At 47.7% G+C, this 26,524-nt stretch overlaps 1 protein-coding gene across 1 annotated transcript; it reads right to left on the bottom strand.

Moving 5' to 3' along the window:
- Positions 1-837: 837 nt before the first annotated feature.
- On the bottom strand, positions 838-26,408 carry Tcn2 (transcobalamin 2). The gene is made up of 11 exons (XM_090320466.1): positions 26,301-26,408; positions 18,106-18,316; positions 17,623-17,812; positions 12,994-13,186; positions 10,898-11,067; positions 8,915-9,076; positions 7,716-7,888; positions 7,394-7,580; positions 5,867-6,038; positions 3,436-3,551; positions 838-1,270 (listed from the first exon to the last, which is right to left on the bottom strand). The coding sequence occupies exons 3-11, from the start codon at positions 17,684-17,686 to the stop codon at positions 1,209-1,211; spliced, it is 1,299 nt and encodes a 432-aa protein (XP_090176592.1). The 5' UTR covers positions 17,687-17,812; positions 18,106-18,316; positions 26,301-26,408; the 3' UTR covers positions 838-1,208.
- Between the last annotated feature and the right edge of the window lie 116 nt (positions 26,409-26,524).

Here is a 26,524-nt window from a genome sequence, read left to right as displayed (position 1 = left end):
TCAAGGCTTACAGTTCAAGGCCAGCTAAAGCAAAAAAGTGAAGACCTCATATCAACAAATAAGCCAGGCATGGATATCCCACACCTGGCTTAAACTGCTTGAGAGTGTGTAGATGGGAAGACAAAGGCCTGAGGTCGGCACCTCAAACAAACACCAACCCTACCTGAGGGCAGGGGCTCTCATAGTGTTTGCCTAGCGCGCATGACAACCTGAGTTCATTCCTCAGTACCACACAAACAAGCAAACCAACAACAAAAAAAGCCAGAAGTGGCCCAATGGCTCAAGTGGTAGAACACTACCCTTGAGCAAAAGCAGCTCAGGACAGCAGTATTTAATACACAAAAAACAAACAAACCCTGAGCCAGGAGTGTGGCCTCGTGATAGGGCGCTCACCTAGCATGCATGAAGTCCTGGTTTTGATTCCTCAGTACCACATAAACAGAAAAAGCGGAAGTGGTGCTGGGGTAGAGTGCCAGCCTTAAGAAAAACCCAAGGACAGTGCCCAGACCTTGAGTTCAAGCCCTCTGACTGGCAAAAAAATAACTAAAACAAAATAGGACCGGGGGTATAATTCAAGTGGTAAAGTATCTGCCCAGCAAGGCTGTGAGTTCAAATTCCAGCACTACCACTTCTTAGCCTTTTGGCTTAGATCAAGTGTGAAACTCTCATATGGCACACGCACACACACATAGGGATTTACAACAAAAACACTAATAACCCCCTAGGCCTGTGCTAGACAGAGTCTACCACCAGTGATGCCCCAACACTCAGGCAGTGCTGCCATGCCTGCTTTCATCCCTGTGCCGCGCAGAATCAGGCACCAGCATGCTGCAGCCCTGCTTCAGACAACCAAGACTTTAATCAAGTCCAAGATGGGAGGTGAGCATTGCGGAGACTTTGCATAGCATCAGGCCCAGCTCTGCAGCTGTCACCTGCCGGGAGTGGAGAGCTGGGGTCGGGGCTGCAGGGCCTGGGTGGAAGGCTGAGAGCCAGGCCACTCCTGACCTGGTCTGGCAGACATCCCAGGGGAGGCGCCCGGCACTCTGCTCTGGAGTGAGCACTGTGGCTTCTTTGGATCTTTGCAGGGGTAGTGGCAGAGGTGGTGAGATGTGCAGAAGATGGCAGCAGGGCCAGGGCAGGGCCTGTTCCAGGAGCGAGGCCAGAGCCTGGGCTTGTACTAGGAGGCTCTCGGTGAGGCAGTTCAGGAACTACCAGTTAACTAGCTTCAACTCGATCGTTTCTCCATCCTGGGGTCTGTAGTCAGCAATGCCTGTGGACAGAGGTAAGAGCAAAAGGCTTCAGGAGGTGAACCTGGCCTGCAGCATCTGGACTTCCTCTCCCTCCCCCACCCCAAGAGAAGCTGGCATCTGTAAGATCTACACTGTTTGCTTTTTTTTTTTTTTCTTTTTACCAGTCCTAGGATTTGAACTCACCGTTTCTTGCTTGGCTTTTTCAATCAAGACTGGCTTTCTCCCACTCAAGCCACTTCTGGCTTTGTACAGGCTAACTGGAGATAAATGTATCCTGGGCTGTCTCTGCTCAGGCTGGCTTTGAACTGAGATTCTTAGATCTCAGCCTCTGGAATAACTAGAACTATAGATGTAAACCACCAGTGTCTGGCCACACTGCTTACAAAGGCCTGAGGTCAGCACCTCTTCTTGCCTGAGCACACACCTGGACCACAATCCACCTGTTTTGAGCTTTTCATCCTATCTGGGATGTCAAGCTCACATCATATCATGTCCAGGATATGGTGAAACTACGATCTTCCCATTTCCAGCCTTCCACATAGCTAAGATGAAACAGGCATGAGCCACCAGCATCCAGTTCTGATGTTTTATTATTTTTTGTTTTAAATGGAAAACCAAACCCTGAGGTATATCTAGAAGCAAATACACCCTAAGTCTGCGCACTGTCCTTGGGTTTTCTTGAGGCTAGCGCTCTACCACTTGAGCTACTGCTCCACTTCCTGGCCTTTTCTGTGTATGTGATACTGAGAAATCAAACCCAGCGCTTTGTGCACGCTAGGCAGGCACTCTACCAGTAGGCCACACTCCCTGCCCACCCCAAACTTTTTTTCTTTGTTTTGTTGGTCATGGGGCTTGGACTCTGGGCCTCGGCACTGTCCCTGAGCTCTTCGGCTCTAGGCTACCACCCTACCCCTTGAGCCACAGAACCACTTCCAGTTTTCTACTGGTTAATTGGAGATAAGAGTCTCACAGACTTTAGTGCCCAGGCTGGCTTTGAACCGTGATCCTCAGCTCTCAGCCTCTGAGTAGCTAGGATTACAGGTGTGAGCCACCACATCCGGCTGCAAACCTTTTTTTCTTTCTTTTTTTTGTGGGTCATGGGGCTTGAACTCGTCCTTGACACTGCCCTGAGCTCTTCAGCTCAAAACTATCACCCTACCCCTGGGCCTGGGTGTTGTCCTCAAGCTCCTCAGCTCAAGGCTACTCCCTACCCTAGAGCCACAGTCCCACTTCCCATTTTCTAGTGCTTAATTGGAGATAAGACTCTTGTTCTTTAGTGCACAGACTGGCTTTGAACCGTGATCCTCAGATCTCAGCCTCCAGAATAGCTAGGATTATAGGTGTGAACCACCTCGCCCGTTCCAAACTTATTTTTTATTAAAGAATTTGTTAACATTGATTTTTACATCATATTTCAAATGTCATGTTTAACAAGTATTTCAAGAAGAGAATCTCTATATACAATCACTGGTACATAAATTTTAGAGCATAATTAAAGTTAAGCTGGGGTTTATATGTCATAGATATAAATTAATACATGTAATAAAACATTATGTCTATAGAGCATAAAGCTCATCATGGATTTTTATGTCTCTGTAGTTATGTTTATATCTCCAAGACCATGTCCGTAACCTTGGGTACCCAAGTATTGAGTCATCGCTGTTGGACTGTCCAAACTTATTTTTAAGTAATTACCTTTAAGTAGTGAATTATAGGTGATTGATTGATTATGTAGATTTTGGGGCTTGAATCTGATGTCCTTGAGTTTGTTTTGCTCAAGGCACTCTACCACTTTGAGCCACAGCTCCATTTCTGGTTTTTGAGTGGTTAATGGGAAACAAGAGACTCATTGGAACTTTTCTGCTTGGCTGGCTTCGAACTGGGATCCTCAGAGCTCAGCCTCCCGAGTAGCTAGGATTATAGGGATGAGCCACCAGCACCCAGCTTGCAGATTATTTTAATTTTCTTCTTCCTTTTAAACTGCTTCTAGTTCACACAATGATTCCACAATAACTTCTATAAAAATTCTACAGAGTTCGTTAAATAAAACGGACAACTATTGAGCATCGGTGATTTGCAGCTTTGACCCGGGTAGGCTGAGGGAAGAGGTGACGTTGGGGACGTCCCACGGCAGAGGCAGTTTGTTCAGGGAACACATTTAGGGGTAACAGGCTAGCAGACTCACCTTGCTGCAGGGGGGTATTGGGAGCCCGGAGGAGCTGCCAGTACTCTTGATCCCCAGCCGCTTTCCCCATCACCGAGATCAGGTAGGGGCCTGACAAGGAGGCCTTGGTTTCATACCTAGAAAAGCAAAAGGTCAGGGGCCAGGAGCGGGGCCTAATGGTAGAGAGCTTGCCTAGCATGCACGAAGCCCAGGGTTTGATTCCTTGGTACCACATACACAGAAAAGGTTGGAAGCGGTGTTGTGACTCAGTGGCAGAGTGCTAGTCTTAAGCAAAAAAAAAAAAAAAAAAGTATCTAAGGACAGTTCTCAGACCCTGAGTTCAAGTCAGTACTGGTAAAAAGAAAAGGAGGAGGAGGGGAGGGGGAATGAGAAGAGGAGGAGGAAGAGGAGGAGGAGGAGGGGGAGGAGGAGGAGGAGGAGAAAAAGTGGAGAAAGAGGAGGTGCTGGTGGCCCCAGGGGGAGACTAAGAGCTCACATACATAGGCCAGCACCAAGATGAGGTGCCTGTGCTAGCCTGGACACATGGAGGCTAAAAGTGCATGGTGGGCCAGAAGTATAGGCCTGCACTTTTTTGCACAGTCCTTATTTCAGTGTTATTGGCTTTTCAGTTTTGTGGTTGCGTTCCCCCGCCTCTCTCTCTTTCTCTCTCTCTCTCTTCGGTCATGGGCTTGAACTTTGGGCCTGGGCACTGTCCTTGAGCTAAAGGACTCAGGGCTAGCATTCTACCACTTTGAGCCAATGCTCCATTTCCATTTTTCTAGTGGTTCACTGGAGCCTCAGACTTTTCTGCCTGGGCTGGCTTTGAACCTTGATCCTCAGATCGCAGCCTCCTGAGTAGGTAGAATTATAGGTGTGAGTCACCAGTGCCTGGCTTTTTTTTTTAAAGATAAACTATTGCTATTTAAACTCACTTTACCCTAGTGTGGTCCTGAATAGTCAATCTTCCTACCTCAGGCTCCAGAGTGCCTGACATTTTATTAATTTTTATATTTTCCCTTCTATTTAATTTGTGAAGCTATTGAGGATTCATAACTTCCCAGAAATTGAATAAAAATGGACTTGATATTTAAGAAAGAAGTGGCTGATAGGGAGAACGATGAAAGAGGTGACACTGATCAAGATTCATGGTTCTTATAAACAGGTGTGTTGAACTGAAATCCTTTGGTACATTATTTAAATATATATATATAATTATATATATTATTTAAAAAAAGGCCAGGTGTCAGTGTTTTATGCCTATAATCCTAGTTACGTAGGAGGCTGAGATCTGAGGTGTGTGGCTCTAAACCTACCTGGGTAGAAACATTTGTGAGACTTTTTTTTCTTGGTGGGGGGATGATGGGGCTTAACTCAGGGCTTGAGCATTGTTCCCTGAGCTTTTTTCACTCAAGGTTGGCACTCAGTGTTATTTCCAGTTTTCTGGTGATTAACACTGTCCTGCTCAGGTTGGCTTTGAACCCTAATGCCCAGATCTCAGCCTCCTGAGTTAACTAGGATTGTAGGCATGAGCCACCAGCACCCAGCTTTGAGACTCATCTCCAGTTAATTACCAAAATGCCAGAAGTGTGGCTCCACTGTTAGAGCTCTTTAGAGCTTTGAGCAAAAGACATTCAGGATCATCACCAGGCCTTGAGTTCAAGTCCCAGGACTGGCTAAAAAATAAATAATTAAAAGGAAATAACTTTATTTTGTAATACTGGGGTTTGAACTCAGGGCCTCAAGCTTACTCAGCTGACTCTACTCTACGTGAGCCACACCTTTAATCCAGTTTGTTGTTTTTTGTTTTGGCTGTTTAATTGGAGATGGAGTCTCCAAGAGTTTACTGCCTGGACTGGCTTCAAACTAAACTCATATCTCAGCCTCCCGAGTATCTAGGATTCTAGGCATAAGCCACTGTTTTGGGTTTGTTTGTTTGTTTGTTTTTTGGTTTGGTTTTGGTTTACTCAGGGCCTGAGCACTGTCGTTGGGTTTTCTCAAGGCTAGAGCTCTACCACTTGAGCCACAGCACCATTTCTGGCGTTTTCTGTGTAAATAGTACCAACGAATCGCACCTCGGTCTTCCGCGTGCTAGGCAAGCACTCTACCACTAGGCCAAATTCCCAGCCCCAAGCCACTGGTTCTCGAACTAGGACCTTAATTAACTTTATCCAGGCTGGTCTCAAACTGGAGGTATTTCTGCCTCTGCTTCCCAAAGAGCTGGGTTTACAAGTGTGCATCGCCACACCTAGGCCTGAGACTTCATCACAAGACTGCACTGAGGCTCCTTGTGTCCATACCAGGGTGGACTAGAAAGGAGAACAGAAGATGAACACAGTTGACCAGTGCTCCTCCAAATGGAGCGCTCTACTGTCCTCTGTCCCTTCCCTCAGCTCATTCCGTGCGTGGAGGCATTGAATGGGGTGAGGTTTGGGAGGTGAACGGATGGACTCACGTGAACCCTCCGAGTTCCTGGGCTTTCTTCAGGACGTCCTCCAAGGAGGAGCCATTGAGAACAGAGATGGCCTGTTGGTATGGTGGCAAGACGCTGGGGACCTTCAGGGTGACGCTGATGGTCCCGGGGTCCTGGATCAGGGTCGGACCCTCAGTAGCTGGTATCAGCATGACTGTGCCAGGAAGACAGGGAGTGGAGATTTCAGTCCTCTGGCCTTCCCACAAAGACCCACCCTGGGTCTCAGCCATGATCAGGATCACCATCCCCATCTCCCTAACCCTGGGCCTCCAGGGCCTCCCAGCCCAGGGGCCCTTCTCTGCTCCACAACATCCCCCTCCACCTACCTGCCCCATGGCACCCTGGGGGCCCATTCTAGAATATTCATTGCTTATGCTCCCTTACCTCTGAGGGCCTCACCTCCTTTTCCTTCCTGCTTCCTGGTCCCCACTATTTGTTAGACAATTTCCCCCAACCCCTTATCCCAATTCTTTTTGTTGTTGTTGTTAGGCACATGCGCGCGCGCACACACACACACACACACACACACACACACACACACGCACACACACTCTCCAGTGGTAAGACTTGAACTCAGGAGCTTGAGCCCTTGACTTTTTTTTTTCTTAAAACTGGCTCCCTACCACTTGAATTACACTTCTACTTCTAGCTATTTTTGCTAGTTAATTGGGCATAAGGGTCTCTGTATCTCAGATTTGTGTGCACCACTGGCTTTAAACCAGGATCCTTAGATCCCAGCTTCCAGAGTAGCTAGGATTACAGGCATAAGGCTTCATATGTGACATAAATGATGTGCTTTGTTTTGTTTTTGCCAGTCCTGGGGCTAGAATTCAGGGCCTGGGCACTGTCCTTGGGCTTTCTCAAGGCTAGCGCTCTACCACTTGAGCCACAATACCACTTCTAGATTTTTCTGTGTATGTGCTACCAAGAAATCAAACCCAGTGCTTTGTGCATGCTAGGCAAGCACTCTACCACTCAGCCACATTCCCAGTCCTCTTTGTTTCTGTGGGCGGCCAATTTTGAGAAGTGAGCTTGGCACCTACATTCTTGCTGACAGCCAGATATTTTGCTTCTGTATCTTGTTTAGCTTACACAATATAGGAAAGTTCCATTTAATGCATGACCCCCCCCCCATTCTGGGGTATAAAAACCCTTGCTTGTTCCTCAGGGCTGCACACTGAGATCCCAACCTTGGGCTGTAGTCCTGGTGCCATCAGCTCTTTCCCTGCTCAATACACTTATAACATCTGATCGTGTCCTGAGTGGTCTTACTGCCCACCCATCTCTGGACCCCACTACCGCTCACATGGTAGAGTGGCAGCCTTGAGCCAAAACACAAAAAGTGCTGAAGCAGAGTGCAAGGCCCTGAGCTCAAGACTATGGGTCTGGTGCGCGTGCACACGCACCAAGACCAAGCAACCTCCCCTTCCTGGGACTAGCAGATGGTCTGGAGGCCTTGGGACTGGCAGATGACACAAAGAGAGCCAAAGAATGCAAAATCTCTGCTACCTTTTGGTGCCTGGCAATCTGGGAAGATGAGATCTAGATAGGTCTTGCCGTTGAGGACTGGCAGCAGCTGGGAAATCATGTGAACATTCTGGAAGGTCTCCTCTTGCACGCTGGCCAGCAGAGCCGTCCTTGCCTTGAGGCAGTCAGTGGCCAGCTCCTCTATAGGCATAGTCGAGGTCATGAGCAGCTGTGCCAGGGCAGAGGACAGGAAGGAGTGCCAGTCAGGGGGAGGAGCCAAGTCTTCCAGCGGTTGAGAGGTTGACTAATCCCCACCAGCTCCCCCACCCCACCCCAGGACCCAGCTCCATAGTCTCTCTCCCACCTGCAGTGCCAAAGGAGTGCTGTAGATATTCCCAAAGTAGCCCTCGGGGGTCTGGGCCAGCAGAATATTTACTCGGGCCGTGGCCCCAGCTATGATGATCCATTGCCTCAGATTCGGGTTGAAGCCAGAACGCTCCAGACAAGTGAGGGCCAAGCCAGCCATGGCCATTGTGTCTGCATGAGGGAGACAAGAGAAGGGTGATCTGCTCAGCCATGTGGAGCCAAGCCCAGCAGGACACCAGAGTCAGGGCCTCGTAGTTATGGGCAACGAATGAAGGCTTGAAGAGGGGGATGGCTATATAATCACATCAGCCAAGGACACACCACCGCGTGCTTTGCCCAGGTTTCTTGTGGTCTGGAACTGAATCCAAGGAATTACTGTGTGTGTGTGTGTGTGTGTGTGTGTGTCATTCCTGGGGCTTGAACTCAGGGCCTGGATGCTGTCTCAAAGCTGTTTTGCTCAAGCCTAGTGCTCTACTACTTTCAGCCACAGCTCTACTTCCAGCTTCTCTGGTGTTTACTTGGAGATAAGGGTCCTCACCAACTTTTGCTGCCTAGGCTGGCTTTGAAACATGTTCCTCAGAGCTCAGCCTCTTGAGTAGCTAGGATTATAGGTGTGAGCCCCCAGCGTGCGGCTCTTCTAGATGATTTTAATTTAATGTGTCTACTATAGTTTTGTTTTGTTTTTTTAATCTTCTGCTAGAGCCCCTGCTGTTGTCCTCTCTCTGGATATCTACAAACCCTTCTCCACCTTCTCCCCTCACCCATGCAAGGTGCATACTCTCATTCAAGGCTTAGACAAAACCTTAAATTCCAATAAGAAATAAAGGGCAGACTAAGGTCTGCCCACAATACAGACGTGGACCAGATCCCAGGTCTTCATTTCCAGATAATAGAGATCAGAGCTATGTGCTCAGAACATGTTCCATATCGAGCTCATGCTAAGCCCTTGGCTTGTGTGACATCCATTACCAAGATGTTTCTGGAAGGTCACTTTAGATGAACAATCAATCCCCTGACTTGCCCTGGGAGGGGTCAGGATCTAGTTGATGCCTCCCTCCCCCACAAGCCTCTCATTCTAAGGAATTTGATAAGGCTGGATCCACAGGAATGGTGAGTGTGGGGATGAGGGATGGGGGTGGGAGGGGCTTTGATCAGGGCAAGCAAGAGCCTGGCTTCAACAGACGTGGGGCCACTCACCCACAGAGACAGGACTCTGGTTGGGAGCGTGATCGTGTTCCACCGCGTGTATGAGCTTGCTCACCACGTGGTCATGAACCCTCTTCTGGTGGACACACAGGGCCAGGATGCTGAGGCTGTACTTGTAGAATCTGCTATGGGGGTAACTGTTGAGGTTCTTCCCTGAGAAGGAGAAAAGGGAGGGATGGGGGGCAGGTCAAACGCCAGCATCTGGGGACCCTCACGCCATCTCCTGTACCCCCTAATATGTTCTTTCTTTCCTTTTCTTCCTTTCTTTCCTTTTCTTCCTTTCTTTCTCTTTCTTTCTTTCTTTCTTTCTTTGTGATTGATTGGTTTCTTTGTGTGTGTATGCCAATCCTGGGGTTTCAATTCCAGGGTCCAGGCACTATCTCTTAACTTTTGCTCAAGACTGGAGCACATCTCCAATTCTGGCTTTGTGGTGAAGATAAGAGTCATATGGACTTTCCTGCCTCACCTGGCTTTGAACCATGATCCTCAGAGCTCAGCCACTTCAGTAACTAGGATTTCAGTCTGGAGCCATTGATACCCTCTTTCTTTCTTTCTTCTGTGTGTGTGTGTGTGTGTGTGTGTGTGTGTGTGTGTGTGTGTGTGTGAGAGAGAGAGAGAGAGAGAGAGAGAGAGAGAGAGAGAGAGAGAGAGAATTGGGGTTTTGAACTCAGAGCCTTGAGCTTGCCAGCAGGTGCTCCAGGACCTAAGCCATGAACCCTGTCATTTTTGCTTTACTTTGTTTTTCAAATGGGGTCTCCCACTTCTGCCTGGCTTGGATTATAATCCTACTTTTGCTTCCCAAGTAGCTCACTGCCATGCTCAGACTAGGATTTCTATTGAAAACACTTGCTCAGGATGTTTGTTCTGGGTTGAGTCAGGAGTCCAGAGAGTTGGCAGAGAGGGGCTCAAAAGTAAGCAGTACAGAGGCTGGACAGGTGTCCCAGAGGTGGGTGATCAGGTCAGCCTTAGTGAGGACTTAGTGGGGGCTTGTCAGTAGAGTGGAAAGGCAAGTAAAGAAGAGGTGGGCTACTAGTGGCTGGGAGATTAGGGATCACACCTGTAATCCTAACTACTTAAGATATCCAAAGGGCTGTGGTTCAAAGCTAGCCTCAATAGAAAAATCTCTCTCCATCTCAAAAGAAAAAAAAAAGTGAAATCATCCAAAATCTGGCATGGCTCAAGTGGTACAGCACCAACTGAGCAAGCCAGGTAAGTATAAGACTGTAAGTTCAAACCCCAGCACTGCCAAAAAAAAAAAAAGGAAGAAAATAAAAAGGAAGGAAGGAAGGAAAGAAAGAAGGAAGGAAAAGAATGGCTACTAGAGTAGACATTCCTAGAGTCCAAACCTCTAAATCATTAGTGAAATGGAAGAATGGAGAAAGGGAAAGAGTCTGGGGAGGAGACCTGACATTTTGTTTGGTTTGGTGATACTGAAGGCTTTTTAGTGGTGATTGTTTTTGTTTTTTGTTGGTTGTGGGACTTGAACTCTGGGCCTAGGCACTGTTCCTGAGCTCTTCAGCTCAAGGCTACCACCCTACCCCTTGAGCCACAGTGCCACTTCCAGTTTTCTGGTGGTTAATTAGAAATATGAGTCTCACAGACCTTAGTGAACAGCAGTCCTCAGATCTCAGCCTCCTGAGTAGCTAAGATTACAGACAGGTATGAGCCACTGCACCGGGCTGGTACTGAAGTTTTTAACTCAGGCCTCTCCCTGGCTTGTTAGGCAGGCATTCTACCTCTTGAGTCACACTTTAGACACTGTTGGCTTCAGTTATTTTCCAAATAGGATCTTATATATTTTTTTCTTTCCTCCTCAGTGCTATAATTCCCCTACCTCTGCTTGCTGATGAGCTAAGATTACAGGCATACACCCCCATCCCTACCCCCACCCCCAAATTCAGATTCTCACCAAGTATCTCATCTAATGAGCCCGCCCTGCTGTTTCTCCCACACCAGCATGAGACATCCCCTCACCAATGGTCCTCTTCTCATTCTCCAGAAACCACTTGAGCTGGGAAACCAGCCTGTCCCCCTTGTGGCCCCCGATGAACTCGCAGTTGGCCCTGAGGGCCAGCAGGTAGAGGGCCAGCTGGCCCATGGAAGGCTTGGTCTCACAGTCCTTGTTGTCATCATCAGAGGCAGACCTAGGACAGAGTCAGTGATCAATACTTCTGTGGAAAAATCACCTTCCTAAGTCCGGTTTAGGGGTACTCCCACCAACATCACAAAAACAGAAGAAAAAAACCCCAACAGCTGGACACTGCTAGAACCACCAAATGAGGTGTTGCCAGCCACATTACAGAGTAGACATGACAGATATTTTAGAAGGCTGTGGATTTTTGTAGCATCAGGATCTTGACAGGCCTACTGCCACTTAAGATGAGCCCCAGCCCCACCCCCCTTCTTTCTTGCTTGCTTTTTTTTTTTCTTTTTGTTTTGCTTTAGTGATTTTTTTTCAGGTAGAGTCTCGTGGGTTTTTCTCACCATCCTCTTGTCTAACCCTCCCACATAGCTGTCATAAAAAGATGTGTGCTTCAGGCCAGGAGTGTGGCCTAGTGATAGAGTGCTTGCCTAGGATGTACCAGGTTCTAGGTTGGTACCACATACACAGAAAAAGCCAGAAGTGATTGGGAGGAGAAGGAGAAGGAAAAAAGAGAAGAAAAAAAGAGAAGAGGAAGAAGAAGAGGAAGAGGAAGAAGAAGAAGAAGAAGAAGAAGAAGAAGAAGAAGAAGAAGAAGAAGAAGTAGAAGAAGAAGGAGGAGGAGGAGGAGGAGGAGGAGGAGGAGGAGGAGGAGGAGGAGGGGGAGGAGGAGGAGGAGAAGGAGAAGGAGAAGAAAGAAGGAGGAGAAGGAGAAGGAGGAGGAGAAGGAGAAGGAGAAAAGAGAAGAAGAAGGAGAAAAGAAAAGAAAAGAAAAGAAGAAGGAGAAAAGAAAAGGAGGAGGAAGAGGAGACCACAATTCTAGGTTGGTGATTGGGATGGGAATCTGAACTTTTTGCCTGTCCTGGGGCTTGAACTCAGGGCCTGAGCATTGTCCTTGGGCTTTCTCAAGGCTGGAGCTCTGCCACTTGAGCCACAGAACCACTTCTGGCTTTTCTATGTATGTGGTACCAAGGAATCAAACCTGGGTCTTCATGCATGTTAGGCAAGCACTCTATTGCTAGGCCAAACTCCCAGCCCCTAAACTGTTTTGTTCTGGTTAGGCTTGAACCCTGAGTCTCCCAATCTCTGCTTGCTGACTAGCTGATATTATGGGCATGTGCCACCAAGCAAGCTGTAAGATGAAATACGAAACTCAAGGATAAATGCTAAGGGTTTCTGACTCCAAATCATCTGTGTGCTTGGCCCACATTTTGGCCATGTTTCCTCACACAGGCACTTATTTTTCTTCTTCCTCCCTACATCTATTTCTTTTGAGAGAGTACAAACAGGACAGGAAGATGCTTTGTAGCTACTCCTCATTCTTCTCACCCAAACCCCTCCTCCAAACAGTCCTCTCAATATTCCTTGGAAATATTCCTTTCTTTGGAAAGGGAATACAAAATAACGCTGCTGTCTGCACTTGATATGAAAGAATTCAGGTACTGATTAGTGATGTCTGCCTCATGCACAGGAGAGAATCCCAGAAAATATCAGACGCTGCTTCTGTGCTGGTCATGGATTAATGATGTCTGCCTCATGCACTGAATAGAGGAGCTCAGTCTGAGATTGTTTCTTGCCTCAGTGTGAGAGAGTTCAGTCATGGATTAGTGATGCCTATCTCATGCACAGAAAAGCTCAGAACATGTCAGGTGCTACTGCTGGGCTGGTTATGAAAGTGACATCATGGATTAATGATGTCTGCTTCATGCACTGAGATGGAGAGGTGTAGTAGCAAGCACAAAGGTCCCACATTAGCATCTCTGATCTACTCCAACAAACCCTTCATTCTGCCAATGAAGGCCCAGAGAAGACAAAATTGCCTAAATTCTTTCTACAAAGTAGTACAACAGTCCCAAACCAGACGCCAGGTCTCCAGCCTCTTAGGATATGGAGCAAGACATGGGGGGAAGAGGAGAGTGGGCCACAATACCCCAGGAGACACCGCTGGTAGTTGAGCTTGAGGCTGTGCAGGTAAAGGTCCTCCTTAGTCCCAGCCTGCAGGCTGGAAAGGCGCAGGCCCACGTAAATGCTGGGGTTCAGGTGCTCCAGGGAGAGCCGATCCATCCAAGGCAAGAGACGCTGGCCCAGCTTGTCCACCAGCTGGCTGTCCACCTGTGGCATTACTTAGGAAAGAAAATGGTGCAAGTGGAACCAGAAGGCCAGGCCACTAAGAAACAACTGCTTTTTATCTTACTTAGGTCTTCTCCAGGAACTGAAGTAGATCAAGAGAGAAAGTCTATCTATCCCCCAAAAGCAGTCAGGGTTGGACTCAGTGATTCAGGCCTAGAATCCCAGTGCTTCAGAGGTAGCAGCAAGAGGATCATGAGTTCAAGAACAGCCTGAGCTAATTAGCAAGATCTTGTGTCAAGAACAGGAAAAAAAAAAAATATATATATACATATATATATGGGCTCCCAACAAGCTGACATATACATCTGTAAGCCCACACACTTGGAAGGTAGAGGCTGGAGGATCCTAAATCAAGGCCAGGCTCAACAAAAGCAAGAGACCCTATCTGAGCATTGACACTAGAAGCTGAAGAACTGAGGGTGTGGCTCCAGGCCCTGAGTTCAATCCCCAGTGCCCAAACAAAGCCAAACAAAATAGGGTCCCCTTAGCGATTGTTCTAAAAGAACAGTTTGTTCCCATTTAATTGCCTTCTCATTGCTGCTGGTTCCAGCTGCTGACAGTGGCCTTCTCAGTGCTATATTCCATGATTCCAAGAAGGCCGCCCCACCCAGAGGACTAAGGAAAACAACCCCTGGCCTGCCTCCTGTCCTGAGAACTAGGGTTCCTTGGATACAGCTTGGCTCTCTGAGTTTCCAAAGTCACAGGTATCCTTGTGATCAGGTGAACATTCCCTGGTGGCTGAGCTCCATTTGCTGTGCAGTGCTAGGCCTGAGCAAGTCATTGGTTTCTTACTAAATATTCATTAAGAAAGTCAGGGGTGAGGGGGTGACTAGTAAAAATAAGCTGGGTGCTGGTGGTTCATGCCTATAAGCCTAGCTACTCAGGGTGGTTTGAGCTATGAAACCAGCCTAGACAGATAAAACTGTGAGACTTTTATTTATTTATTTTATTTATTATTATTATTATTATTATTTTGTCAGTCCTGGGGCTTAAACTCAGGGTTCGGGCACTGTCTCTGAGCTTCCTTTTGCTCAAGGCTAACACTCTAGTACCTGAGCCACAGCACCACTTCTGGTTTTTTTCTGTTTATGTGATACTGAGGCATGGAACCCAGGGCTTCATGAATGCAAGCACTCTACCACTAAGCCACTTTCCCAGCCCAAAGCTGTAAGACTTTTATCTACAGCTAACCAGCAAAAAGCCAGAAGTGAAGATATGGCTCAAGTGGTAGAATGCCAATCTTGAGTGAAAGAGCCAAGTAAGAACGAACCAGGTGATGGGTGTTCACGCCTATAATCCTAACTACTCAGGAGGCTAAGATCTGAGGACCATGGCTCAAAACCAGCCCAGGCAGGAAAGTTTGTGACACTCTTAACTACAATTAAGCACCCCATCTCCCCCCAAAAAATCCAACAGTGGAGCTGTGGCTCAAGTGGTGGGCAAAAAAAAAAAACAACCAAAAACAAAAAACACAGTAAGAGTACAAGGCCACGAGTTCAAGCCTCAGGAACAGCATAAAACAAAACAAAACAAATTATAAGCTGGGCTGGGCACAGTAGTTCATGCCTGTAATCCTAGCTACTCAGGAGGTTGAGATCTGTGGATCTCAGTTCAAAGCCAGCCTGGGGAGTCAGGGGAGGGAAATGGGGACAAAAACATGAGAAGGAATATCAATGAGTGAGAAGTAATGCACCTACTACCTGGCGAATGTAACTGTAACCCCGCTATACATTACCCTAATAAAAAAAAAAAAAAAGCTAGCCCAGCACTAAAGTCCATGAGACTCTTACCTCCGATTAACCACTAGAAAACCGAAGTGGCACTGTGGCTCAAGGTGGTAGCCTTGAGCTGAAGAGCTAAGGGACAGTGCCCAGGCCCAGAGTTCAAGTCCCACAATTGATGATCAATCAATCAATCAATAAATAAATTATAAGCTGAAGGCCAGGAGTTTGGCCTAGTGGTTAAAGTGCTTGCCTAGCATGCATGAAGACCCAGGTTTGATTCCTTAGTACCACATACATAGAAAAAAGCCAGAGGTGGTGCTGAGGCTCAAGTGGTAGAGCTCTAGCCTTGAGAAAGTCCAAGGACAGTGCTCAGGCCCTGAGCTGAAGCCCAGGACTGGCAAAAAAAAAAAAATTATAAGCTGAAGCTTAGACAGTGAAGGAAGGGTGAGAACCACAGTCTAATCTTTTTTTTGGCCAGTCCTAGGGCTTGAACTCGGGGCTTGAGCACTGTCTTTGGGCTTTCTCAAGGCTAGAGCTCTGCCACTTGAGCCACAGCACCACATCCGGCTTTTTCTATGTAGGCAGTAATGAGGAATCGAACCCAGGTCTTCATACATGCTAGGCAAGCACTCACTCTGCCACTAGGCCAAACTCCCAGCCCTAATCTTTTTTTTTTTTAAGTTGGTTGTGGGGCTTGAACTTGGGGCCTGTGTGCTGTACCTGTATCCACTCAAGGCTAGCAGTCTATCACTTTCAGCCACAGTGCCACTTCTGGTTTTCTGGTGATTACTTGGAGATAAGAGTCTCACAGACTTTGCTTCCCTGGCTGGCTCTGAACCATGATCCTCAGATTTCAGCCTCCTGAGTAGCTAGGATTACAGGCCACCAGTGCTCTCCTGGCCCACAGTTTAATCTTAGCAGGAAGACAGTGGGCAGACTGACAGTGGCCTAGGCTGAGGTCTCTTCCCACTGGTGCCTCCTGTGCCCAGTGCCACCCACCTGGGTGACATTGGCCTTTGGACTCATAGGAGTCCATCTTACATTATAGGAGTCCATCTTACATTAGTAAGGACACATCCTACCAGCCTGCTGGCCTCCAGAGGTAGAAACTCAGACAGCAGATACCCTGAGTTCTTGGTAGCACACTGAGGAGGAGGCAGTGAGGCTGACGTGTTCTCATGAAAGGGAAAGAGACCAGGATCAAGTCAATGACACAGCCGCAGGTGGCACCTCAAACCCCATTTTAAATTCTCTAGACCCTGAAGGAAGGAGGCTTTTGGGGGTTGAGGGGTGGGGTCAGGTCACTGTCCAAGGCCGAAGATGGGACTGGCCAGGTGAGTTTCAGAGGAAGGTTTGGCTGGGCACTTCCTGTCTCCCACAGGGACCAGAACCCAGGGCCCAATCCAAGACCCTTGCAGAACAGGTCAAGAGGTTTGGGGAGAAGATTCTGCCTGCAAAGGCATCTTGACCCTTGACTCTTGACCCTTGACCCCTCTGACCTCTGGGTTTTTTGTTTGTTCATGTTGGTGTTGTTTTGTCTTGGGCCTTGAACTCAGGGCCTGGGTGCTACCCCTGGTCTCTTTGTTCAAGGCTAGTGCTCTGCTGCTTTGAGCCACAGTGTCACTTCCAGTTCTCTAGTGGTTCACTAGAGATAAGAGTCTCACAGACTTTCCTGTCTGGGCTGGCTTTGAACCACAATCCTTAGATTTCAGCCTTCTGAGTAGCTAGGATGACAGGTGTGAGCCACCAGCACCTGGCTAGCCTCGGACTTCTTTGCCTGGCACCTGCACACATCTGTTCCTGTCTCTCAGGACTTCCCAGCCCCACCTGAGCTCTGGGAAGGAGCAAAGAAGAGAAGTAAATGGCTGGGGTCCTGAGACCTATTGCCTGTAGGAGGGGCCAGAGCCACAGGCAGGTAGAGGGGCCCCTCTGGGTATGGTCCTGGGACAAGAGATAGGGCTGGACCTCCAAGCACTCCCTTTCCTGGGCCTTCAATTCTTGGCTCCACTCTTCTTTTTCTCCTAGTCTTCAGAGACCCTTCCCCATTCCCACCACCACCCGAACTGGCCAACTCCTCTCCCCTCCACCAGAGCCTGGCTTCTGTTCACCAGAACCCGATTTGCTGACAGCTTTCATGCATCCCTTCCCTTGGAATATAAGCTGCAGCAGGGCAGGGGTCAGACACATTCTGCTCTTATTCTTTCTCTAGATCTAACCCTAGACCTGGTGCAGAGAACAGATACCTAAATTAACAGAGATGGGGCATGTGGGGGGGGGTGTGGGTGTTGGCACTGGGGTGGCTAGAACTCAGGGCCTCACACTCTTGCTTAGCTTTGATGCTTGAGACTAGGGCTCTACCACTTGAGCCACAACTTCACTACTGGCTTTTTGCTGATTAACTGGAGACGAGTCTCTCAGATTTGTCTGCCTGGGCAGGTTTGGAACTAAGATCCTCAGCTCTCAGCCTCCTGAGTCTGTAGGCTGACAGGTTTGAATGACAGATGCCCATCTTGTCGAACAGGGCAAACCCTGAGGTCCAGGCATGCTGAAACAACTGTGGATCTCCCAGGGGCACCTGAGTTCCCCCAGAACTCCCCGACTCCCACCTACTCCCCGACAAGCCTCAACTTCCCCCGTTACATAACAAATTTCATCTTTGAGCTCCAGGTTCAAATGCATCTGTGGAGGCAGAGGGGGTGACTCACCACAGTCCCCAGCCAGAGCCCCCACGGCTCCCAACAGGAAGAGGAAGGCCCCAAGATTCCCCATGGCGGGGGAGCAGGTAGGAAGCCCGACAGACGCTTGAGGCTGGCCTTGAGGATACGGGACACCCACAGTCTGACCACCAGCGGTCTGGCTTCCTGTCACTGATTAATCCTCCACGCCCACTGGGAACTGCAAAGTCAGCGGAGAGAAAGGGGAAAAGGTTATTGTTATTAAGGGGAGTCCAGGCCAAAGAGCAGAGGAAGGAAAGGCAGGGTGGCTGTCTTCCAGGTAGTGGACAAAAAGAGGGGAAGGGCTAGGAGGGGCTGTGTGGGGCCACTTAAAGCCAACAGTGATCTGATGGATTGCACCGCTGTTTAAAGAGCCTGGGACCATGTCTAAATCCATACACCCCCTGTCTGGGATCCCCCCACCCCCTTTCAGCTGCTGCAGCTCTAGGCTTGCAGAACTGGGGTATCACCTACCTGATGCTTCTCAAAGAGACTCTCAAAGTGCCTACTTCTGGACGAGCAGCCGAGCGAGGAACCCACTGGGTCACATGAGCGAAAGCTCTGAAGTCAGCTGTTCTCCAGTGCTGGCCGGCCTCCCCCAGAGGGCGGGGCAGCTGCGGGACCACGACCAGACAGGCTAGATTTCTCCACCAACCAGAGACAAACCAGACTTCCGAGGCTTCCGCTGCCCACAAAACACAAGTTAGCGAAAAAGTTGGCATCACGACAGCTAATGCACCTGCAAGAAGTATGTACCTAAAAAGATCTGCAGAAAAGAAAAAGGATTCTTCCTACACTCCCCCAAATCCACCCCCCACTCCCCCCACTCACAGAGGATTCAGTGTGACCGAGTCAAATAGCTGTTGTGACCTGGGCCAGGTCATTTAACCTCTCTAAGCTAGAATTGGTCCCACAAATGAGATAAGGGAGCAGTACTAGATCATTCTAACAATGCCCTTCAAGTTCAACTTCTGAGACCTTTAATCGTCTCCAAATATTTTTTCTTTTTTCTCTTTTCTTTTTGCCAGTCCTAAGGCTTGAACTCAGGCCTAGGTGCTGTCCCTGGGCTTCTTTTGCTTAATTAAGGCCAGCACTCTGCCACTTGAACCACAACACCATTTTTGGCTTGTTGTAGCAGCTTATTGGAAATAAGGGCCTTTCCTTCCCAGGCTGGCTTCAAACCACAATCCTCAGATCTCAGCCTCTTGGTTTGAGGCAAGTAGGAAAAAAAAAATCACAAGACCTTGTTTATAAAACAAACTTAACGGGGTCAGGAGTTTGGCCTAGTGGTAGAGTGCTTGCCTAGCATGCAGGAAGACCCGGGTTCGATTCCTCGGTACCACATACATAGAAAAAAGCCAGAAATGGTGCTGAGGCTCAAGTGGTAGAGCTCTAACCTTGAGAAAGGCTAATGACAGTGCTCAGGCCCTGAGCTCAAGCCCACGACTGGCAAAAAAAAACAAACCAAAAAAACCCCTTAAAAATAGCTAAAAGAAAAAAATGCTAAAAAGGAGCTAAGCACCGGTGACTCATGCCTACAATGCTAGCTACTCAGGAGGCTGAGATCTGAGGATCATCATTCAAAGCCAGCCTAAACAGATTTTCAGAGTCTTACCTCCAAATAAGCATCTAGACTGGAGATATGGCTCAAGTGGTAGAAAGGCAGCATACCTCCAAATAAGCATCTAGACTGGAGATATGGCTCAAGTGGTAGAAAGGCAGCATTGAGCAACAAAGCTAAGTGAGAGCATACAACCCTGAGTTCAATCCCCAGTACCAGTGCTGAAAAAGAAAAAAGGCTGGAGTGTTCAAGTGGTAGAGCACTTGCCTAACAAGTACATTCTCTGAATTCAAACCCCAAAGAAAAAGAAGAAAAGCTGGGGTTGGTGGCTCAACGCCTATAATCCTATCTACTCAGGGAGGCTGAGATCTGAGCACCGTGGTTCAAAGCCAGCCTGGAAAGGAAAGTCTGTGACACTCTTACCTCCAATTAACCACTAGAAAACCAGAAGTGGCACTGTGGCTCAAGTGGGAGAGTGCTAGACTTGAGCTGAAGAGCTCAGGGATAGTCCCTAGGCCCAGAGTTCAAGCCCTACAATTGACAATAAGGAAGAAGAAGAAGAATAGGAGGAGGAGGAGGAGGAGGAGGAGGAGGAGGAGGAGGAGGAGGAATACCACTCTGTCTTCCAGAGGAAGTACAGACAATACGAAAATATGGAATGAATGTTTGTTTTCCTTAGGACCATTTTCATACTATTTGAGCCTTTAATTGATGGTGGCCATTTGTTTAGTATGTTGGTATTATCTTAAAAGACAATAAAACTTATCTCCCGTGTCAGTAAAATGGTTATTACCTAGATCCAACTCCAAGTTAAGCTTGCAAGGTTCCAAGAAAACTTCGTGCTATCTTTTCCCTTTCCTTTGTGTGTGGGGAGGGAGGGGAAGAGATGAGGGGAGAACTGGGGGAACTGCGGGGGGGGGGGTCGATTCTGGGGCTTGAATTCAGGGTCTACACACACTGTCCTTTAGGTTTTTTGTTTTGTTTTCCCAGCCACAGTTCCACTTCTGGCCTTTGGTAGTTACTTGCAAATAAAAGTTTCATGTGGGCCGGGATCATGGCCTAGTGGTAGAGTGCTTGCCTAGCACAAAGCCCTGGGTTCAATTCCTTGGTACCACATACACAGGAAAGGCCACAAGGGCTCCGGCATGGAATGCTTGATCTCCAGCAGATGGCAGTATTGAGACACATCGGATTATAAGGGTTATTTAACTGTGGATTAAATCATTGATTTCATAGCTCAGGGCACTATTTGGGGGTGGGCCTGAAGGAAATAAATCAATAAAGGAGTGTGTTTGAAGGATATGTCTTGTCACTGGCTGCCCTCTCTGGTTCCCTCTCTCTTGCCCCTTCCTTCCCCTGCCCCCTTACTCCTCTGCTCCTTCTGTCCTTTACTCCTCCTCTCCTCTCCCTCCCTCCCTCCCTTCCTCCCTCTCTTCCTCCTCTTTCACCTCTCTCTCTCTTCTCTCTCTGTCTCTCTCTCTGTCCTCCTTTACTTCCCCCTTCCCCCTCTTTACACCATGAAGTGAGCTTTGTTTGTTTGTTTTGTTTTTTGCCAGTCCTGGGCTTGGGCTCAGGGCCTGAGTACTGTGCTTAGACTTTCTCAAGGCTAGAGCTCTACCACTTGAGCCTCAACACCACTTCCAGCTTTTTTCTATGTATGTGGTACCGAGGAATCGAACCTGGGTCTTCATGCATGCTAGGCAAGCACTTTAACCACTAGGCCAAACTCCCGGCCATGAAGTGAGCTTTGTGCTTTGCCAAGAAACAACAAAGCCAAGAGATCACAGACTGAAACCTCTGAATGTGTGAGCCCCGCCCCCCAAAAAAACCCTTCCTCTCATAAGTTGTGTTCTCAGGTATCCGGTCAGAAATGACTTAACACACATGTAAGAAAGGCATTCCCTCTTCCCACCACAAGTACATTCACAGCTAAATTCAACAGACGTTTTGACAGGAACAAAACACATGCAAACCAGAACAGGGGTACTACTCCTCACAAACCAGTCAATGCTAATCATGTGTTCAGGGTTGGAGACATGACCCTTGGGAGACAGTCCTCAGAGCCTGCGTCCCCACTGTGAGACAAGGACCTGCTCTCACAAGAGGCCATTGTGATTGGATCTTGCAATATTAATATTAACTCAGAACTTTTGTCCAACAATCTTTGAGATGTCTGGGGATTTCTTTTCCTCAATGTTCAAGTCACGTGATCCTAGGTCCCTCTAGGTTAGAACTGGGAACGTCATCTCATGATATTGAAGAGTTGTTTCTTTTTTCCCCTTAGGGTCTGATCACCTCATTAACCAATGAGTTCCACACCCCCAAACAGGTTCAGCTCTGGGAACTAAACAAAGGTTTGTGATTGTGTGCGTGCAGTGCCTGTGTGTGTGTGTGTGTACAAGTACTGGGGCTCAAACCCAAGCCTTGTGCTCTCACTTGGCATTTTTGCTCAAGGTTGATACTCTAGCACTTGAGCCATACCTCCACCTTTGACTTTTTGCTGGTTAGAGACAAAGCTTTCTGATTTCTGTGACTGAGCTGGCTTTGAACCTCTATCCTCAGATCTCAGACTCGTGAATAGATAGAATTGTAGTTCCTTCCCTCTTAACTCTACTGTCATTATTACTGTGGAGATGAAGAGTGCCTATCACCTCCCCCTTCCGCCATGGATATGAATGAGCCTGCAATACTCCTCCTTTAGGGAGCTGGGATCAAACCCAAGGCCTCATGCATGCTAAGTTCCATACCCAGCCCTAGCAACTACCTCTCTTAATGTCAGCCATAGTTTTCGGCCTGGCACCCAACAGAGGAGGTAGCTGTGGTTCCTGAGGTGGTCACCCATTGTCTTATAAGAGGTGGAGGAAAAAAAAAGTATTAAAAAAAAACTTAGCGGGCCGGGAGTTTGGCCTAGTGGTTAAAGTGCTTGCCTAGCATGCACGAAGACCCGGGTTTGATTCCTCGGTACCACATACATAGAAAAAAGCCGGAAGTGGTGCTGAGGCTCAAGTGGTAGAGCTCTAGCCTTGAGAAAGTCCAAGGACAGTGCTCAGGCTCTGAGCTCAAGCCCAGGACTGGCAAAATAAAAATAAAAATAAAATAAACTTAGCATACCTGCCTCCATTTTCTAACTGTCTTTGCTTTAATCCATCCTCTTGTATTGACCTTGCAATCACCTGGGATTCAGAAAGGATCAAAATCTTCATAGGCACATAGACTTCTTCATAGGCACACAAGACTATCTCCACCTCCCCCCACCCCGCCCCGCTTGCTTGCTTTCTTCTCTTTCTTTTCTTTCTTTCTTTCTTTTTTCTTTCTTTCTTTCTTTCTTTCTTTCTTTCTTTCTCTCTCTTTCTCTCTCTCTCTCTCTCTCTCTCTCTCTCTCTCTCTCTCTCTCTCTCTCTCTCTCTCTCTCTCTCTCTCTTTCTTTCTTTCTTTCTTGTCATCTGGGGCTTGAACTCTGGGCCTGGGACTGTCCATGAGCTCTTCAGCTCAAGTCTACTGCCTACCCTTCCGCCTGGGTGTTGTCCCTGAGCTCTTCAGCTCAAGGCTGAAGAGCCAAGGACCACTTCCAGTTTTAACTGGAGATAAAAGTCTCGCAGACTTTAGTGCCTGGGCTGACTTTGAACCTTGATCCTCAGATCTCAGCTTCCTGAGTAGCTAGGACTACAGGCGTGAGCCACCAGGCCCAGCGGCTATTTTTTTTTGTGTGTGTGTGAGTCATGGGGCTTGAACTCTGGCCTGGGCACTGTCCCTAAGCTCCTCAGCTCTAACACTTGAGCCACAGTGCCACTAACAATAGAGGCTTCTTAGAATAGACCACCAGCAGGTAATGATAGCTGATTTATCCTGACCAATGTGGCTGTTGCTTGCATTGTGGAAAGAGACCACACAGTCATCCTAGCATCCCTTCCTTTGTGCTCCATAGCTGGCTCAGATCGCCAGGGCTGCACTCCCGTAGCAGGCAATGTGTATTTCAGGGTTTCAGCTCAACAACAGGCAACACCTGCTGGTATGGAGTGTGAATAGCACTTACATTCAGAAGAGAAATGTCTTGCATACAGGTCTGTGAGTTCACATACTTCTGTCTCTGGCTGGCTTGAGAAGGTGGGGTTTAATGCCCTTAATGTGCTCTGATTGGTTGCCCTTACGCCAATCAAAGAAAAGCTGGAGTTGAGTCTGCCTAGCGGCAAATCAGGTCTGACTCCTGTACCCCCACCCTCTCCAACTAAGATTATAAGAAACTGGGAAGTCAGGGCAGTCTAATCTCTGTGGCTGGGATTTTTTTTTCTTTTTGAAACAATCTTGCCTTTTTTTGTAGCCTGGTTTCTGCTAGCCATAGCAATGCCCTCCACTGCAGGATATCCTGGGGGTGGGAGAGGGTCTTGAGCCCTAACTAAGCTACAGAACCTTTTAACTAAATCTGCCCTTACTATACATGTAATAAAGCTTGCTTTGCGCTCCACAGTGTCCCTTGATTTGGCATACAGTTGTGAATTGGACAGACATGACAGGTGAAATCTTCCAGGAAGATTTATGTGCTGTCTTACCAGAGAGGAGTGGGTGCTAAGGCAAACCCTGGGGCTTAGGGCGGGCTCTGTGGATCTTAGGCTTTGCCTGAGCATAGCAGACTTGCCTTGGCTGAGTCTTCAAATAGCACTGGACTTCGCTCCTCTAATAGGTCTCAGTCTGCAGGTCATTGCTTGGTTCCTGAATGATCCCTTGCCTACTCATTATCCCTCCACAGGCTATCCTATCCGGCAGTGAGAAACCAGTTGTCTTATCTCTGCAGTCATGTTGAACCATTCCTCCATGCCTTTGGGTACCTTAGTCCCCCTGCCATAGTAAGTCCTTCTACTGAGATAGCTTCCAACAATTTTAGCAATCTCTGGGACAGATTCTCAGGGCCCCACCTAAGCTGGTGCGTTCATTGCTTGCCAAGCAATGTGTAAATCACTTGCATCAGTTAGGGTAGCTACCAAACAACTTGGAGTGTGACCTAGTGGTAGAGTGCTTGCCTAGCATTCCTGAAGCCCTGGGTTCAATTCCTCAGTAACACATGCACAGAAAAAGCTGGAAGTGGTGCTGTGACTTAAGTGGTAGAGCTCTAGTCTTAAGAAAGTTCAAGGACAGTGCCCAAGCCCCAGGACTGGCACACACAAAAATGGCATACCCAAGGAATTTTGAGGACTTTTGGGATACCAAGCAGTTTATGTGAACGAGCTCATTCATTCCTGGAACTGAGGAATTCTTTTCTTAGTATTGGAGTTTTTGAACTCAGGGCCATGTGCTTGCTAGGTCAAACATTCCATGGTTTGAGTTACTTCCTCATCCCTCTTGGCTTTATTTTTGGAATAGGGATCTTGGGTTTATGTACAAGCCATCTTGGACTATGATCCTCCTCTTTAAGCTTTCCCATGTAGCTGAAAACAAATGCATAAACCTTTCATTTAGAAATTGTAACAGAGGGAAAAAAATGTAATAGAGGGGCCAGGAGGGTAGCCTAGTGGTAAGAGTGCTTCCTTCCCATGCACAGAGCCCTAGGGTGGAGTTCTTGGTACCACATACACAGAAAAAGCCAGAAGTGGTGTTGTGATTCAGGTGGTAGAGCACTAGCCTTGAGAAAGCCCATGTACAATGCCCAGGTCCTAAGTTCAAGCCCCAGGACTGGAAAAAAAAGAGGAAAAAAAAGAAAAAGAAATAATAATAGATAAGATGGACAAGTCAGCAGATAATTTATCAAGAAAAAAGGAAGAGAGCATAAATATGTGAATAAATGGTATAAAATATCTATGAAGTAAGAAAAATTAAAGGATAGTATGAGATAGTATTGCTCAAGAGCAGATAAATATACATATAGAAATCCAGCAACGCATTATTTTTGTCTTCTTATTCTAGCCCTGGCTAGCCTCAAGTTCTTTCTTTTTCTCTTTCTTTCTTTCTTTCTTTCTTTCTTTCTTTCTTTCTTTCTTTCTTTCTTTCTTCCTTATCACTTGAGCTATGCTTCAAGTCCTTTTTGCTTTTAGTGTGTTTTAGAGATAGGGTATGGATAACTTTTGCCCAGGCTGGCCTCAGACAATAATCCTCTTAGCTCTACTTTCTAATTAGCTGGGTTACAGGCATGAGCTATCCTCTCGGCTATGGCTTTGAACTTCTGATTCTCTTGCCTCATCCTCTTCCGCTTGTTGATTACTGTCTTGTACTGTGAAGGCTGATAATCAATCCTTTTTATATTTATTTTGCCAGTGCTAGGACTTAAACTCAGGGCCTGGACACTGTCCCTGATCTTTTTCTCAAGCATAGCACTCTACCACTTGAGCCATAGCACCATTTCCAGCTTTTCTGTGTATGTGGTACCAAGGAATCAAACTCAGGGCTTTGTGCATGCTAGGCAAGCACTCTGTCACTGGGCCATCCTCCTGGCCTTGCACCTGTTTCTTAAAAATCAATTTATTCTATGTAGTCAGTATTGTCCCCATTTACAAACAAGAGGGAGTGATATATAGATGTAGATGTGCAAGGTTAGGACTTAAAGCAGATGTGTGTACTTGCGCATACAAAGCTCTTCTGCACAATGCTAACCAAAGACTTGGGATTGTGTAAAGCATTTTGTGAGCAGACACTTCTAATGAATAATTACCTTTCTCACTTTTTTTTTTTAAATCTGGTTATGTAGCTTGTACTTTGGGCCTGGGCACTGTCCCTCAGCTCCTTTTTTTGCTCAAGGCTAGTACTCTACCACTTGAGTAACAGTGCCACTTCTGGCGTTTTTCTGTGATTCCCTGGAGATAGGACTGTCACAGGGGCTGAGAATGTGGCTTAGAGTGGTAGAGTGCTTGCCTAGCATGCATGAAGCTCTGGGTGTGATTCCTCAATATCCTCTATAGAAAAGGATAGGCGTGGCGCTGTGGCTCCAGGGGTCGAGTGCTAGCCGTGAGCACAGAATGGCTCTGGGAAGGAGTCCAGGCCGTGAGTTCAAGGCCCAGAACACACTTCCCTGCCAGGACTGGCTTCAAACCACCATCAATCCGGACCTCACACTCCGGATCACACCGTGCTTGGCCTTCCATCACTGTTCAACCCAGCCACCACGACCTCTGGTCTTTCCTACCCCTGTGAGAGACAGCGCGCTTTTCTCGATTTTTATCTTCCTAAGAGGCAAAACCAACGGCGACAGCAAATTTGAATGTGCGGCCTCCGCGGGGCTCCGAAGACGCCTTGGCAACCGTCGCCACGACAACGAAACTGTTTTTCTCGCGGAGCGAGGCGCGCCCCTCTGCATCCCAGAAGACACTGCGCTAGCTACGAGACTTCCGCCCCGCTGCCACCCAACAT

Source organism: Megascapheus bottae, chromosome 28, assembly GCF_031878675.1.
Source record: "Megascapheus bottae isolate mThoBot1 chromosome 28, mThoBot2.hap1, whole genome shotgun sequence".
Classification (NCBI taxonomy): Eukaryota; Metazoa; Chordata; class Mammalia; order Rodentia; family Geomyidae; genus Megascapheus; species Megascapheus bottae.
The sequence above is the reverse complement of the archived record's forward strand: the minus strand, read 5'-3'. Positions and strand labels throughout refer to the sequence as shown.